The sequence below is a fragment of the Drosophila eugracilis genome, unplaced genomic scaffold, assembly GCF_018153835.1.
Source record: "Drosophila eugracilis isolate 14026-0451.02 unplaced genomic scaffold, ASM1815383v1 contig_2088, whole genome shotgun sequence".
NCBI classification, from domain to species: Eukaryota; Metazoa; Arthropoda; class Insecta; order Diptera; family Drosophilidae; genus Drosophila; species Drosophila eugracilis.
The window spans coordinates 5967670-5983726 of NW_024572964.1; the positions used below are offsets into that span (position 1 = coordinate 5967670).

Consider the following 16057-nt stretch of genomic DNA (forward strand, 5'->3'; position numbering starts at 1 on the left):
TGGTTCGCAACATAACAGATGCTTGTTGCAACACCCACGGATGCTGAAGAATACAAAAAGCCATAAGACTCACCTGCTGAGGCCTTGATCATGATGCGGCGCTTGACGATCGCCTTGCTGGCTTTATTCTTGGCCCGGCACTCGTACTTGCCCGCATCGGAGGAACTATTGAAGGAGCGAACGATCAGCTCGGAACGTCTTCTGCAAAGGGGTTTATCCAACAAAAAAAAAAAGATACAAACAAGATTTTAGATATTTACACTTTGATCTGAACACCTTCGTTTATACTCACTTGTGATGCTTGAATTGGTAAACGTTGCGCTTGCGATTGATGGACTTGTCGTCCTTAAACCAGGTGACCTTCGGTGGCGGCTGACCCGACACCTTGCAGACGATCCTCAACTCCCGGCCATGTTCGATGGTGGTGTTATTCGGCACCGAGGTGATCGACGTGATCGATGCGTTCTGTGCTGTAAGAAAGACCAGGCAAACCATTAGGCCATGCATTTCATTTTCCGGTTACCTTTCGATTTTCCCCCATCTTCAATCGATCGAAAAAATCAACAAAACAAAAACTGTCTGAAGAGATAATTGCGGAATTTTCCACCTGCCTTAATGGACTTTATAAGATTCTCCCAGACAGCCATAAACAAAATAGCAAATTAGAAATTATTCGCATTCTTTAGAGAATTTTCCTCACTTGCGTTTTTTTATGATCGCGTCGCGTTTGTTTGGTCTTGCTTAGGTCTTAAGTTGCCTGGAGATCGTTAAAATATATTCTTAGATGAAAAGATTTATGGGCGGAAAATCGGTGCAGTTGCGATGACATGGCAAAATGTCTTAACAATGTGTATTTGTTTGATCAATTCTTTAGTACTTATCATTATCTTTACTATAGCAATCATTATTAATCCAATAATAACATCATTTATGTTTTAAGGAAGTTATACAAGATCGATGGATTTATTGGTAGTCTTACCTAAGGAAGACCACCTGTCAATAAACATTCCTCAACTCTAATCACGAGACATTTTTCTTACATTTGTTATCAATAGATTTAACCCCACCTGCACTATATACAAGTTACCCAATTACATATTAAAAGAGTCACAAAACAGACTGACTCATCAATGCCGACAAATTGGCAATGAAACTTGTGTCTCTTCTTGCGAATGGCGAATGGCGATTTGCCACTCCCCCGCCGGTGAATGCTTAAAATTAGCCGGCATATCACGTGTCTGATGGGCGGGGGCGGGTTGCGTGGGGTTTGGGGGCGGGGCTGGTGCTGTCTAAGTGCTCGTCACATGCTAATTGAGACCTGCGTGCGCTGTCCAAGTGATTCACCAGCGTCGGTGATCATGATCATTCATCGATCGGTGGGTCTATTTCGGTTCTTCGACCGTCGCGAAGGTGGGTGGCAGGAAAAAGTGCACGTCCACGAAAACACCCTCTAGATCGTTATGCAATTGGCAGGGAATACGATTATATATATATATATATATATATATCTTTATATAGATGTACTATATCTATCCGATGAGGGTGAGGCAGTTCCAAGCAGTCTACAAAGTCTGCGCTGATTTAATGCCCGGCAAATGTTAATTTATGCGATGAGGATCGCGTGGCCAGACGAAGCTGTCCATATGGATATATCTACATAAATTTATAATGTACATATATATTGCGATTTTAAATTCGAAAAAGTACACTGTGCGAAAGTGACATGCAAACGGGGGATTTTTATGGATTCAAAATGTAAATAAAAGTAAAAGGTTTGAAGGTTTGAAGGTAATTGGATGGATGAGCTAATAACTTTGTAATTGAAAACATAGAAATGTTAGGAAACACAATTTATAGAAGTAAGCTTAAGTAATCCACTTGATTATACACTTTAAGCCACCTTAAATAGGTAAGTTAAATTGTTTATTTAAGAGATTGCTTTGAATGTCGCTTCTTTTTAGAGATACTGCTTGCTCGCAGTGTAAATATTTATATAGGTGTATTTATTCTATAAAATTTTGAGTATATTTAAAGATAAATTATTGTTTATAATTTATGTTTGGCCCAGCGTCGGGCCATAAAGCAGCATTTTAATTGTGCGCGCCACTTTCTCACGCTCCCAAATTGTGAGCTCTCTGTGTATGAGAGTGTATCTGTGTATTCGAGGTGTACCTGGGTGTGTGTGTGCGAATGTAACTGTGTGCGTGTGTGGAAGAGATCCGAAACGAAACGTCAACTCACAAGTGTCCACGGCACACAAGGCGATTAAGAATTGAAGGCACCCAACACACGGGCACACGCAAAACAAGTTGACAATTGTCATGAACAGCTCCTACTTCATATTCGCCCCCCTTTAACCCCCGCTTCACCACCTTCTGCACCCCTCTGCCTTACCTCCATACCTTCGTAAATGCCCCTCAGCGGTTCCCGCTTTGATTTAACCAGAAATCCCAGCCAGAATAATAAGATGAACATTTTTATTTGCCTTCTGCTTGTGTTCGGTTCAGCCAAAAAATTGGCATATCATATTGCCCAGAACCCCGCCGCCTCCACCGCACTTATTATGACTTAATTATGCGCTTCAAAATATGTGATTTTTGTTCGGGCCATTGGTCTTTTTGGTTGCACAGAAAAAAATAACAACTTAATGTGGAAAATCAATCAAATGGAGAAAAAACTATTCAATCTTCTTTCAGTCTTAAGTTGAATGTATTAGTAAGGAAATTTTTGATTTTTAAATATAAAATCACATTAAATCTTCTTCCAGTGTAACCATTTAACCATTTGATTTGTCAATGTCAATTGCTTTGGAGCCAAAAGGATAATGGAATCGAACTGAAATCCGATATCCTCCAGCCATTCTGGGCTCATTGGCCTCTCTGTGTTGGCCCTGTTGTTGTGCGTTTGGTCGAGTGCGTCAACAACTTTTGGGCCAGTGCCTACGTCAAAAAAGGCTGATGTCGCGACGCGCTTCCGGAAAAGTCTGGCAAAAGTACAAGTGCCCACTATGGATAGGAAGCGATGCCAAAGAAAACGCAGAAGGAAACGATGGAGGAGGAAGATGGCTGAATGGAGAGGAGGAAAACTGTCGTCGTCGTTGTCGCCTCGTTGCCTGCTCCCCAATTTAGCACACAGACAGCACAGCGACAGGGAGCATTAAAATAACTTTTCATATTTCAAATAATATTTTTGCATTTCATTTCGGGGCCGACGCGCGCTTTTCTTCTCGAGCGTGACGCTGCCGTCAATGATTCATGCAAATCCATCAAGAAAAGCGGTTAAACATCAGGGGGAAAAGGCAGATGGGAACATGTGGTTATCGCTCAGGTTGTCGGCTGGAAAATGAAGTCGCTTTGCATTGAATTAATCAGCAGAATTGCATGCGACACGCCGACTGGCGCCATCTGCCGGGTTAAATTGTATATATATATATATATATATATATTCATTCATTCAACCGATGGCAATTTACATAGTCATTACCACTGCACCGCCGTTCATTGTTCCCTTCGGGTTTATCCCAATTGTGCAATGTGAACTGCACTTTTCGCTTATTATTTTTCCCTCAAAAGTCAAGTCGCGGATATATATGCATATATATGTATATATATGTGATATTTGTATAATCTTCCAATACTCGGATGCGAGTGGGAACGAAAGAGACAATTTATTTTGGCAGCCCGGCGAGTGACCCACATTTGCCAAGATGCCGAGATGCTGCCGCTGTCAGCGGAAGTTTTTCCAAAAAAAATAATAAAATAAAATTCATATAAATTTCCCGACTTGGTTATTTATGATTTCATTCGATGCGTTCGAGTGTTATTTATTTGATTATTTTTGATTCATTTTTATTGGCTCGCGACATTGTGTCACTGCTGGATCCAATTGCGTGTAGAGTCCTCCACGAACTTAGTGATTTATCGGGCCATAAGCAAATACAACGAGTGCCCAGTGCCCGGGTAGATATGTAGATGATACTCTTACAACTTATCTTATTTGTCTGGATAAATCTGAACAATCGGCGCACGCGTCTCTTTCGGGGCGCGGAGTGACACTTCAATTCACTTCAGTCAACGCTCTGATAATATTTGCAAGATTACGCTTCTAGGCAGATAAGTGCTTGTGCCCAATAAAAGTTGGTTTTGAGTGTCAATAGTGCCAGCGGATACGCTCATACGCCATGTTGGCCTAGGCTATGGCCAACAATGACTCGTTGTCATTAAAGTGCAATGCAATTGACCCTTATCAGTGGGATAATCGTTCGACAACAGTTTGTTCACTTTCATTCTGTCAGTTGATATCACGCTGAGCTAATAAGTTTTTGGTAATTAAATAAGCTTTTCGAAATTGTCAAGTTTATTAAAGGATTTTAAAATTATTAAATTATCTTTCACAGAGATAGTAAAGGTGAAATCATTCCTATAAAAGAATCCAATACCGAAAACTAAATTATCATATGTAAACTTCTATAGGCTTTAGCAGCAAATCTAAGCAAACTTAAAAGCATTTTTGAAGACATTCCAATAGGAAATTCGATATGCCAGCAGATATGTGGAAGTAAGCCACAGTTCGAATGGCCAAGCAAACATCGGCAACATTTACCGATTCATTTCGAATAAAACAGCAACAAACGGTGGAATGATGTCGTTGCTTTTCACCAAAACACAAGACAGGAAAGTCAAAGAATATATATATATGTTGGCAGTGTGAAAAGATTTTCGCGAGTTGTGAGTTGGGCAAAAAGGCAGATGGATGGGAATGGGTCTAAATGGGAGATGGCTGAATGGATGGCTGGCACGTGTGGCCAAAATGCTGGCAGAACTAATAAAACTAAGAAAATAGCAGCAACGTTGTCGCCATTTGGTCGATGTCGATTTTTCCATGTTTGTTTGCGATTTTCATGTGTGTTTTTTTTTTTTCGTATGCCGTCTTGTTTATTTGCACATTGCGTATACGCAATGTGATTTCCTTTGAAGAGCTGACTTTCCACGTTTTTGTCGCTGGCGCTGACAACTCAAGCAAATAGAGAGACAGCAGCAATAACAAGAAGCAGTTTCTGCCTCTATTGTGTAGGAAAAAAGGGGGTAAATTTTCAACAGCAAACAAACAGATGGAAACTGCTAAAATCCAGACTAAAGCGCAATTTTCGTTTTTGGAGATAAAGCTATAAGCATTCTATATAGCATCTATATCTCACACGCCCCTTTTCGGGGCGATTTGAACTTCCCCTTTCACATGTATTTTTACCCGCTGTCTGCAGCGTTTAATTAAGTCAAGTGAGCGAAGTGCATCGCCATCGGCATCAATTGTCTTTTGCCTCAGTTTCATCAGCTAAATGCCAACAAATTCGCTTCACTTGGCTGCTGCTGCTCCGCTGATCTGCTCTGATCCAATCTGCTCGGTTCTATTCTGCCTTTGCCTCTGCCTCTGCCTCTTTTTTTTAGCGCATTTGTTTTGTTTATTCGGCTGGTCGTCTTTGTTTGCCGCTGCTCTATTTTCTTTTCTTTTCCCTTATTTTCTTTTTTTTTTTTGCCAGTCTCGTTTTGGTTTCTGGGCGCCCAGCTGTTGTGAGCCAAAACCACATCTGCGATCTCCAACCTAACATTGGCATATCTAGCCATATCTTTCTTATCACCAGCTAGCACTTTCTCACGTTCCTCTGACTAATGCCAAATCATTAAAGCTTATCACTAAGTCAGCTGTTGCCACTGTTTTTTCTTCATTTTTTTGGCTAATGCGGGTGGTAATGACACTGCTAATGTTGCAGCTGTTTTTTAGCAGATAAGACAAAGCTCTGATTTATTAGGAATCGTTTACTGCAGCGGATTTAAGAGAGAAGTTTGGTATCTATAGATGTGTTTGGAATCTTTATGGCTACTCAAGTAAATAATTGTCAAGATGAATGCTACAAAATTAGCTTAAATATATTTATTCGTTATGCGAACAATAAACCACCCAATAATTGCCGCATGCTTGCCGTCTTACGCGAATTTACAAAAATATATATTTGGCGTTCACACAAAAGATTTCCCGAAATAAATAGTCTAGACATAGTCTAAGCGTTTATATATCTTCTTGATTTTAGATATACTATATATTTGTTTTATAGTGATTTTATTTTATTTCCCTCCATACAAAATATGATATATTTATTGGATTCTACTTCTCTATTATCACTAACAACCCAACAATATATGATCTTTCAAGGGTAACCTGATCGACCTCATTCACTCTCCCTCCGCCTTATCTGTTCCCATTCCAAAAACTCGCCGCTTAACAACCGATTTACAATCCGGTGGCATTCCTGATAAATTCTTCATCTCGATAACAACAACGTAACAAACTTTCCACGATGCACGTGATGAAGATGCGTCAACAGAGGCTGACAAATGACGTAGCCGGGGGAGTTGTTGACACTACTGGGTTCTATTCTATTACCCACTGCCATTTCCCGCTCCTGTTACTGCCTTTCTTGTTGTTGTTATTATTGTTATTGTTACTGCTTTTGTTGGTGTTATTGTTTGAGACCACCTCTTGGCATGTTTTTCACGAAACTGTCAAAATGTTATGCAAATATTTGTCCGGCGATTCTATGTAAATTTATACGTAGCCTATACCATCGTCATTTAGCGCTCTCACCAAATATTTCTCGCTGTGCATAATTCAGCTTGTTGTTTTGTTTGTTTGTTTGTTTGCCTGCTGCTATTGTTGTTGTTGTTGTTGTTTGTGTTGCTTTCCCCCCTTTTTTTTTTTGTTGGGGGCGTGTGAATCCAAACAATGCGGCAGTGATAAAGCCGATAAGCCTAAAGGGGCGGTCTAAAGGGAAAACTGTCGGTGTTTGCCTTCGGATTTCAGGGTTGGACATACTCATACATAGCTGTTATGCTTGTTTCTTCAACTTGAGCTAATAGTGCATTCTTGGCAAATGAGTCACTTGATTCATCAATGGCATAATACTACCATTAGCCAAACGTGATATCAGCTGAGAGAGTGTATTGTCATGTGATATCTTTGACAATCTGAGATGACTAACATCTTGGAAATGCTTTGATTGCAAATCAAACAAAATCGTCAACTAGACATATTTTTATGATCAGTGATTAGGTGCTGTGGAATTTTTACTTCTAGTAATAGGAGATAAATGGGCTTGGTTGAGCTCTAAGAATCTGAAGTTTAAGTCTTTAAAATCGAAAATTTGTATATTATTTCTTTCAGTGCTTCTCCACAAACAGCTTGGGTAGATTTTTCTGCCCTTGGTGACAGCGTGTGATATTTTCCGAATGCAATCCAGTGGGTGTCTACAAGCGGCGACCAAGGTTAAGATAGTTTGCTTTGTTCCCCCCCACACTGACTCTTTGTCACGCTCACTGTCATCAAAATCCCAACCTTATCTGTTATCGTCTGCAGCGAGCATTTTTGTTCGTATTATTTTTACGACTTTGTTTGATTAATGCAAATCGAAGAGAGAATTGCAACTTGCAGAAGTTCACTTCAAAATTACTTTTCTTGGGCTTCTGCTCATCAGGCCTTTGGATTGGGTTGGTTGGCGCACAAAGCGCCTGATTGCTGATAGCCATCAGGGCAGACCGCAGACCAGAAAGGCCCAAAAGACCGGAGACACGGACGACAACGAAGCCAAGTCGAAGTCATCGGGCCAAGACCGCGACGACGCTGACGACGATTGCAATTGTTTGGCAATGACAAAGCGCACCTCCCAGCCGGGCCAAGATTGCCAGACGACGGCGGGACGAAAAAGAGGTGGGGGAGAAGGGGGTTTCAGCCAGCTGCAGAATAAACAAACCATAATTAAGTTGCACTCGCCGCAGATGCAGATGCAGATGGAGCTGGCGGCTTAGTCGTTCACTAAGTCAGTGAGTCAGGATGAGGACGCAAAACGTGGCCGATGATCTTAATTCTTTTTAAATCGATCAATTTCCCCCAACGACATTTTTTTTGTTATGCTGCCAGCCCATCCTTACACAGAGCGAAATAGTGTTGAGTTCTAGTCTATTAAGGGAGCAAGAGAATGTTCTTGTGTGATCCCAATGAGGTATCCAATATATAAACTAATCCTAATCTAACCCAACCAAGAGATTTCCAAATCAATGGTCCACAAAATCTACAAATATATGGACAGAACTCTCTATTTTTCCCTGTGCAACGCGAGGTTGTAGTCGTGGCCTCGTCTGGATTTTGAGTTACGTGGGTGAGCTTGGCCAACAAGTGGAATGACTAAGCGTTCTGTGGGCCTCTCTGTCTGGATGTCTTCGTCTTTGTCAGCTTATCGCGATGGGGACGCGCCCTGCAGGCTCTAAAAATAGCCAGGAGAATTATTGAAGCAATGGCAATGGCTAACTTAATAATAATAATAATAAGCTAGCATCATCATCCTGGTTATGATAGCTAACCGAATCTAGAGCAAAATCTTGACCGAACCGAAGTTAACCCAATTTCAGGTGAATTGCCGCAAAAGGAAAATGAGCACATTACCACATGACAGAGAAAGGTAGAGTGTCGAGAGTGGAGGAAAAGTTGCCACTGCAGATGCTAGAGATTCCTCAACACAGCCTCATCCTCATCCTCATCCCCATCCTCATGACGAGCTTATCTTGGACACGTACTGGGATTTGAGCCTGACTGACATTTGTCAGCGCTGTGAATCCTTCAGCCAAAGAGCTGCTGATTTGCTGATCTGCTGAGCCGACAACTTCAAAGTTTTCCACTGACTTTTTTTCTTTATCAGCGTGAGAAAATCTCTGCAGAATCATTTTTTATTTCGCATTGTTTTTCGGGGGGAGAAACAGAAAAAAAAAGAGTGAAAGAGTGGGACTGCAGCTGGTTAAGAAATCGCCAAGACGACCTTCAACAAGCTGGCCTAACGGTTCACACCCACTATTCACCAGTCAGCTGGCCAAAAGCCTGGCAATCCAGCACCTGGCAGTTAAATTTGGTCCATGTTCGCTGATTGAACACAAATGATACGGAAGTCGGCCGGGCCAACTGGTATGTGTAAAGTTCTCACGCTTTGGCCACTTGGATTACCCGCCAGATTACATGAAAAGCGCCTACACTCGTGAAGCGGGCGCATAAATCAGCTGAGCAGGAAAAAAAAAACAGCAACAGCAACAGCAATAGCAACTGCAACTGCAACAGCAACTGCTGCAGACCAGAGTTGGCAGCTTTTGAAGTTGTACGCACGCCAAAAGCGGCTTAAATGTCCAAAAGTGGTATACAACAACAACAGCACTCGGTGGAGTGGAAAATGTGAAAATGCCTGGAGAAAAGCAAGGCAAAAGCAACCAAAAGTGAACTTCAGCTATTTGTGGGAACTTCTCGACTGCAGCATTTGCACTTTTCCAGTAGTAGTAGTTGGCAAAACGAAAAAAAAATAAGAAATGGAAAAACCGACCACAAAACGAAATTAATCATACGCACCATTGAACAGCGATGACGTAACAAGCCGTCGGCGACTGTGGCAGCGGCACTCTGTTGGCCATGATTCGCTAGCTCTTCCAGCTAAAACATCAACACTCATCATACGGGCAGCGGCAAATGCCACGCCCACAATTCTTGGAAACCATTCGGCCGATGGCAACAATCTGTGCAAATATCTATACTTATCCCACATATGTATCTATATATCGGTGTATATATATATACGCGTGAAAAATCAGCGCAAATTTGTATATGTAGGTACTTTGGTGTGTCCTATTATTGCAGTGCCCGGAAAATGCGATTCGCAATTCTCCCTGCTGCATTTTCCATTTTTACTTTATTTACTTATCGAGCTCTTAATAAATCCATCTCTCGAAATACTTTTTGTTTACACTCGCATTGGCTCTGTTTTGGCTGTCGAAGTATTTATGGCCCTGACAGCCTTGTATTCCCCTGCATATTCTGTCTTGACTTTCGATTATATATTTTCTGCGAATTTCCATTTGCAGTTCATTTAACTGCAGGCGTTAAGTGGGTGGCAAGGCCATTCGTTATCAGAACTTATTAGATTAGATCCGCCTTATCTGATTTGATTTTAGCAGGCGATTAAACGGGGAATATAGGTTTTCTGGGGAACTCCTTGTATATTTTTCTTAATTAAAATCCCAAGAAATTATATTTGGAAGTCCCCTACTTTCTTTTCTGTATTTTCAAGTGATCACTTTTCAGTCTGGTTAACCCCCTTTTTGTACTTTTTTTTGAAGGTTTCCGAAGTGTTTATTTATAAAAACTCTTTTCTCGACATTTTCTAATCGTTTTCCCTTAATAAAACTTCCTCCGAATTGAGAAACATCCGCCGTTTATATATTTTCATAACCCATGCTAACGATGTGTTGAAAATTTGATACCCAAAAACGAGATTTTCAATTGAATCAAATTTACACTGAAGTAGATCCCATTGCCCCACTCGAAATAGTTACGCCTCAATAGATCTCAGTCCCAAAAGGTTTCCACACCCACCCAAAAAAATAATAAAAAAAAAAAAAAAACCGAAGCATAGCAAAGTCAATATCCAAATCTGAAACGGAATCAACATTGTTGCCCGATTTCAACGAGCATCCAAATTGCACAACTAGCCAAGAGAATCAACGAGATTTGTTTAAACAACTTTTGGTCGAACGGCGTCCGTCAATCATTTGAGTGTGTAAATTTTGTTGTTGCGAAAAGAAATCGTCCGCGTTCGATAAAAAGAGATTTCAGAAATCAGAAATCAGAATGTTTGCCGCCATACGATGGCCGCCCCCTGGCCATAAAATGGAAAATAAATAAATAAAGTGCCAAACTATTACAACATTTGTGATGTTTATTAATACGAAATTAAGTAGCTGCCGTTAACAAGCATCGCAGTCGGTGGGTCAGCCCCCACCCTGACAAGGGATCCCGCCGATCTACACAGCTCCATTCGAAACCACCAAAAGGTGTTGTATTTTGGATGCCTTGGTTATTCGATGGATGCTTCGGATGGTTGGGTGGGTGGGCCCACATGGACGGACGCTGGCCCACAAACAGCGCTTTCATCTTTTCGTAATTAGGCGAGCGCTGAGACTGATAGATAGAAAGATAGATGGACCGATGGATGGAATGGATACAGATACAGATACAGATACGTATCCGACTTGGATGGTGCTTTGTGTATGGGGCAGAGCGCTAGACAGATGAAAATTAAAACACCAGCAGGAAAATGTTTACATATACGCTTGGAAAATATTCAATCTATGGGCTTGCATTCAATCTAGTTAGATGTCTTTATTTTGGAGAGTTTTTGAGAGAACTGAGATGTTGGAAGGGTTTTAGTTAGTTAGCTAATTTCCTATGAAAGGTGCAGTTTGGTACAGTTTCAAGTTAGCCCACCCATGATAAACCTTGGTAAGAACATTCAAGCTTCGTCTAGTTAGCCTCTTTGAACCAAATTCAAACGCCAGACGTGCTGGCCACCAGCTGTCGATACACACACTCGGTGGCACACAGACGCACTTTCAGCAAGCCAATTGGATTCTTTCTTTTTTTTTTGTTCGATTTTTTTTGTATTTTGGAAATTCTAAGGCTTTTGTGAGCTGGACGAGTGTACATATATGTTGCTGTTGTTGTCGTTGTTGTTGTTGTTGCTGGAAGCAGCCGAATCAGCCGGCGGGGGCGTTTATAATTAATTGTAATTGTCGTTGAAAGATTAATTTGGTTGCGCTTCAATGGCGCTTCATTGTCGGCTGGGCCATTGTGCGGGCGGGGAAATCAATTTTATATAGTTTTCTAGTCTCGTTGGGTTGTTGTTGTTGTTTTTGTTTTGTTTCTTCGATTGCAGACGCACATAAATGTATATTTTATGCTGCGAAAAGTGCAATCAAGTGGTTAGAGGGGGTAGCACGCCAGCACACAATCTTCAAAGGGGCGACGACGGCCTGCTCAACCGATCCCCTCTACCTCATCCTCCTCCGCAGGCCCATTGAAATGGAGCATAAAAATTGTGGCTATAAATAAGAAAAGACCCTGCTGATGCTGTTGCTGCTTGTTTTTCGTTTTTTTCTTCATTTTTTTTCTTTGGTTTTTTTTTTTTGGGTGGAGGTGCGGCTGCATTTTCAAATCAAATTCAAAGTTGTTGCTGCCGAACATTTCCGCAGATCAAAGTCACAGCTTGACAAATTCTGTGGAAAAAAGCCAGCTGGTTGCCAAGTCGCTACTGCTAATTGCTTTCATATCAGTTCCCCAGACTCCACAGACTTTACAACCCCCCAAGTGAGAGAGGAAAAGAGATCTCTTCTTTTGATAACGACACCCCCGAGAGAAGGTTGTTTGCTTTTAACACCTGTAATTATGTATCACTGGCCAAAAGTTTGAATCACTGATTGATTTGGAAGTAAGGGGTAAAATCCAGGTGAGTGGGTGGGTGGCTCTGCCCTTTGATTTTACACATTTATTTTTTTGGTTCTTTTCCCCACGTCTTCTGACTTTGTTTTGTTTTTTCGCAATCGAGGCCGACAGGGCGCCAAAGTAAAATCGCGGCCCTTTGATCTCTTCGCTCCCCGCTTCTCATACTCATCCATATGTCTCGCTTTCCTTTTCTAGTGCTTAACCAACAAACATGGCGCCACGGAAAGATCTTCCTCTGGTTGTTGCAGCTCTAATTAGGCACACTTTTGTGTCTAGAGAGGGAGCAGTTTTTGTTTTTGTTGTTTTTTTTTTTTTTGGGGCACAAATCGAGGGAATGCCGCCATCAGGGTCTTTCTCCCCTTTGCGACTTGTCAGACGTTGTCGTCGCGCCGTCGACGGTTGTTGTTTAAAAATAAATTGCACATAAATTTATGAAACATGAAAGATTTCAAATAAATATTTCGTCATGTGAAAAGTTCTCTCCCTTTCTCTCTCTCTCTCTCTCTCTGTTAGTATTTAATTAATTCTTAGTTTTCCACTGCGCATATATCATCGATCTAAACAGATTTCTCTGGAACTATCAGAGGGGCCTGAAAGTTACCAAAATATTTAGACTTATTTTTGAATTAGCTGGAAGCTAAACAGAGCCCCATTGGGTGCCGTAAACAATAATTTCAATAACTAATTGCCAATGACACATAAACAAAAGTTGGCAACATTTGCAGCCCCAAGATTGCTGCACGGCAGCAACAAGTTGTCGTTGTCGGTTGTTGTTGTTGTTGTTGCTGCTGCCACTGCCAAGTGCAACTCCGCTTAGCTCTTCTTCTTTTGCCGGCCAATCATCATCATTAGCCACGGCCATTTTTGGGTAAATAGTGCAACCCTCTTTGCATAATAATGTGGATCGGCGAGCGCATTTGGTGAAAAGCGCGAAACATGCAACATTTTTGTGTCTAAATAAAGATGCGATGCGTCTGGCAACATCAACTGCAGCTGCAGTTGCAACTGCAACAAGAGCAACTTCAACCCGGTAGTTGCTGCTTGCTGTTTGTTGCCTGGGTAATCGCCGCTCGAAAGTGGCCACTTCACATCGGGTAATCGTTCCGCCATCGACTGCCGTTCGTTGACGGAGGGAAAAGTAAGTTATTTTCGGAGGGGCAAGCCAAACCAGGGAAGAGGGAACAGAAGGCACTTTTCGTTATCATCAAAAATTACGATCATTACGCGACACTCGTTGTCAATAAATAACGAGGCTGGCTAATCAACTGCTATAGTTTTAACTAAATTATAATTAGAGTTGAATTTTTTGATTTTATGACTGAAAAAGGTTTCCTTATGGGGAAAGGCTGGTGAAATCTTCTTAATGTCAATAAAAATGAAAAATCTGGGATTTTTTGAGTTGCGATATGCAGTTTTTTAAGCTACTTATCTTTTTATTATACTATTTGCATTTCTAATCTCAGACAGTAGCATAAGCTGTCTACACTTCTACTTCCAGTTAAGTAATTTACGATTTTAAATTGCCCCAAATTTTGTTAACGCTTCCGTACTTTGATAACTAGATGTGCTTGGTGAATATCTATTTATATTTTCTGTCAATAGGGGAACTACTTTCCTTCCCAAAAAACTCATATGACTAGTCGGCATTACTCAGTGGCCTTTATCGATGGAGCATCCGAAACATAACTACGTCACGGGCGTAAAGTTCGCACATTTCTTGGAAATTTATCTGGGAGCGATAGTCTAGATAAGATATCTTCCCACATATCGTATCGTACGGCTCGCAATTTGGGTCTCTGGCTATATCTTGGCTATCTGATTCCGATTTCGTCTCCCACTTTTCAGATCCGCTCATTTGCAGTCATGTCAGGCGTCAGCCGGTCGAGCAATGGCCCCCAGAAACCACATTTTGGTGTGATTTTCGGATTTTCTGATTTTATTTCTTATGTCAACCCAAAGTAAGGCAAAAAAAAAAAAGAGAAACAAAAACAAAAACAAAAACAAAACTGAAACGAAAACTGTCATAGGCTGGCTAGCAGATTTATAATGGGGCGCTCGACAACAAGTAAATGACTCGGCAGCGAATCGCGGCTGCTTCAAAGTTTTGCGCCCAGTGCGCGGTGGCATCATTAAAATGTAAAGAGTTGTGCGCACAATTTCAGTTGGGGAATTTATTTCATACGCAGCGTGGGAATTGCCCCTCAATTGTTGTTCAGCAGGCGCCAACAGTCAACTCAAATGCCTTGGTCATTGTTGCCTTTTTGGTTGCCTTCGCTTCCTTTGGGCATTATAAACGCATTAACTAATGTCGAAATAAATAAACAAATGAAAATTGTTTGGAAAATCTTGACTTGGGCTTTGACCAACGATCAATGAGTGAGCAAAAATTAAAGTTCAGGTTCAGAAGCTCAGAAGTTGTCAGCTCGGATAATAACTTTTAATGACAAAAAACTACTTTTTTCAATGGTAGATCTATCCTTTTAAGTCGTAGTTTATTTTGTTTTACTTTAATTTCAAATTTTCTTAAAATAATCTACATTACTCATACGCACTGTTGCCCTTGCTAAGGTGTCATTGCCGTCGTTTGACTGTTTTGTCTGTTTTGACGGGTGAGAGCGTGTCGAGCTAACTTTATGGTCTATGAAACGATCAAAAGTTTCTATGCCATCCGGCTTAATTGCAAACCCAAAAGCGTGAAACAGATATCAAATGCCGTTAACAGTTTACGGCCGTCATATTTCCTCCAACTGACTGGATATGGAGGCAAAGACTAGGCGATGGGCACGTGTCCGCTCGACTGCAACTAAATTGGCTGGTACTTAAGATCGCTGCCTTACTTAGTCTTAGTCTTAGCCTTCAGAATTCCCAACCAAAGGCGACGGCTTATCAGGTCCTAACTTGGAAGACCAGCCAGCCGGAGGGCATTGCATGCAAATTGAATTGATGTTGCTGCTGCATCAGGCTCGTCGGCTGCATGCCAGAAATTATAGCATAAATAGCTGAGAGACTCGGATGAAACAGGTGCCCAAGTCAGTTGGCAACACGTGCCCCAGGGCAATGCTGCTGCCTCTTCTGCTTTTGCTGATGCTGCTGCTGCTGCTGCTGCTGCTGGTCGATGTGGCTAAATAATTACGTAATAAGTGGTTGGCAGGAGGCAGCCCGTCCATGGACAGCGGCCAAGGAAGGAGCACACGGATGGCCAACAATTGCCCGGCTGTCAGGCAAAGTATGCCAAGAATTTCAAATGAGGAAAGAGGAGGGGTACAGCGGCGGAGCGGTGCTATGTGGCCAGGTGAAAATGAACTGAGATGAGCTTGCAACCTGCTTACTGAGCTGCCTTCCAGTTAATCTAATAATTGAAAGCTGGTTGCCAGAATAATGATCTGGAGTAAAGGAACTTGGAGATCGGGTATCTGAGAAGATAAACCATGTTGTTGCAGCTACCTCAGATGAACTTGCTGATAGAAATTGTTGGTGAAATTATCTAATAACTAAAGTTGATCGAAAGTTAGAACGTTTCTCTAATAACACTTAAAAGCTAATCATTGCTCTTGGGTTACTTTTTAGTTTGAAATATAATATTTCATGGAAATCTCATGGAAGAGGAGAGAAAAGTCTGCTGAGAATTTTAACCAAATTCCCTGTTAACAGCGCAATGTTGCTGCTTCACCAGCAACATGTTGCCGCAGCTGCAATG

General features: G+C 41.5%; 1 protein-coding gene across 2 annotated transcripts in view; it reads right to left on the bottom strand.

Moving 5' to 3' along the window:
* Positions 1–16057, bottom strand: part of LOC108107745 (protein vein) — a 33124-nt gene that overhangs the window by 4821 nt on the left and 12246 nt on the right. For both annotated transcript variants that reach the window (XM_017215407.2, XM_041817957.1), the window contains exons 2-3: positions 293–470; positions 74–201 (exon numbers count right to left, since the gene is read on the bottom strand). In XM_017215407.2, coding sequence (XP_017070896.2) covers positions 74–201; positions 293–470 — 306 coding nt within the window. The remainder of the gene's footprint in view (positions 1–73; positions 202–292; positions 471–16057) is intronic.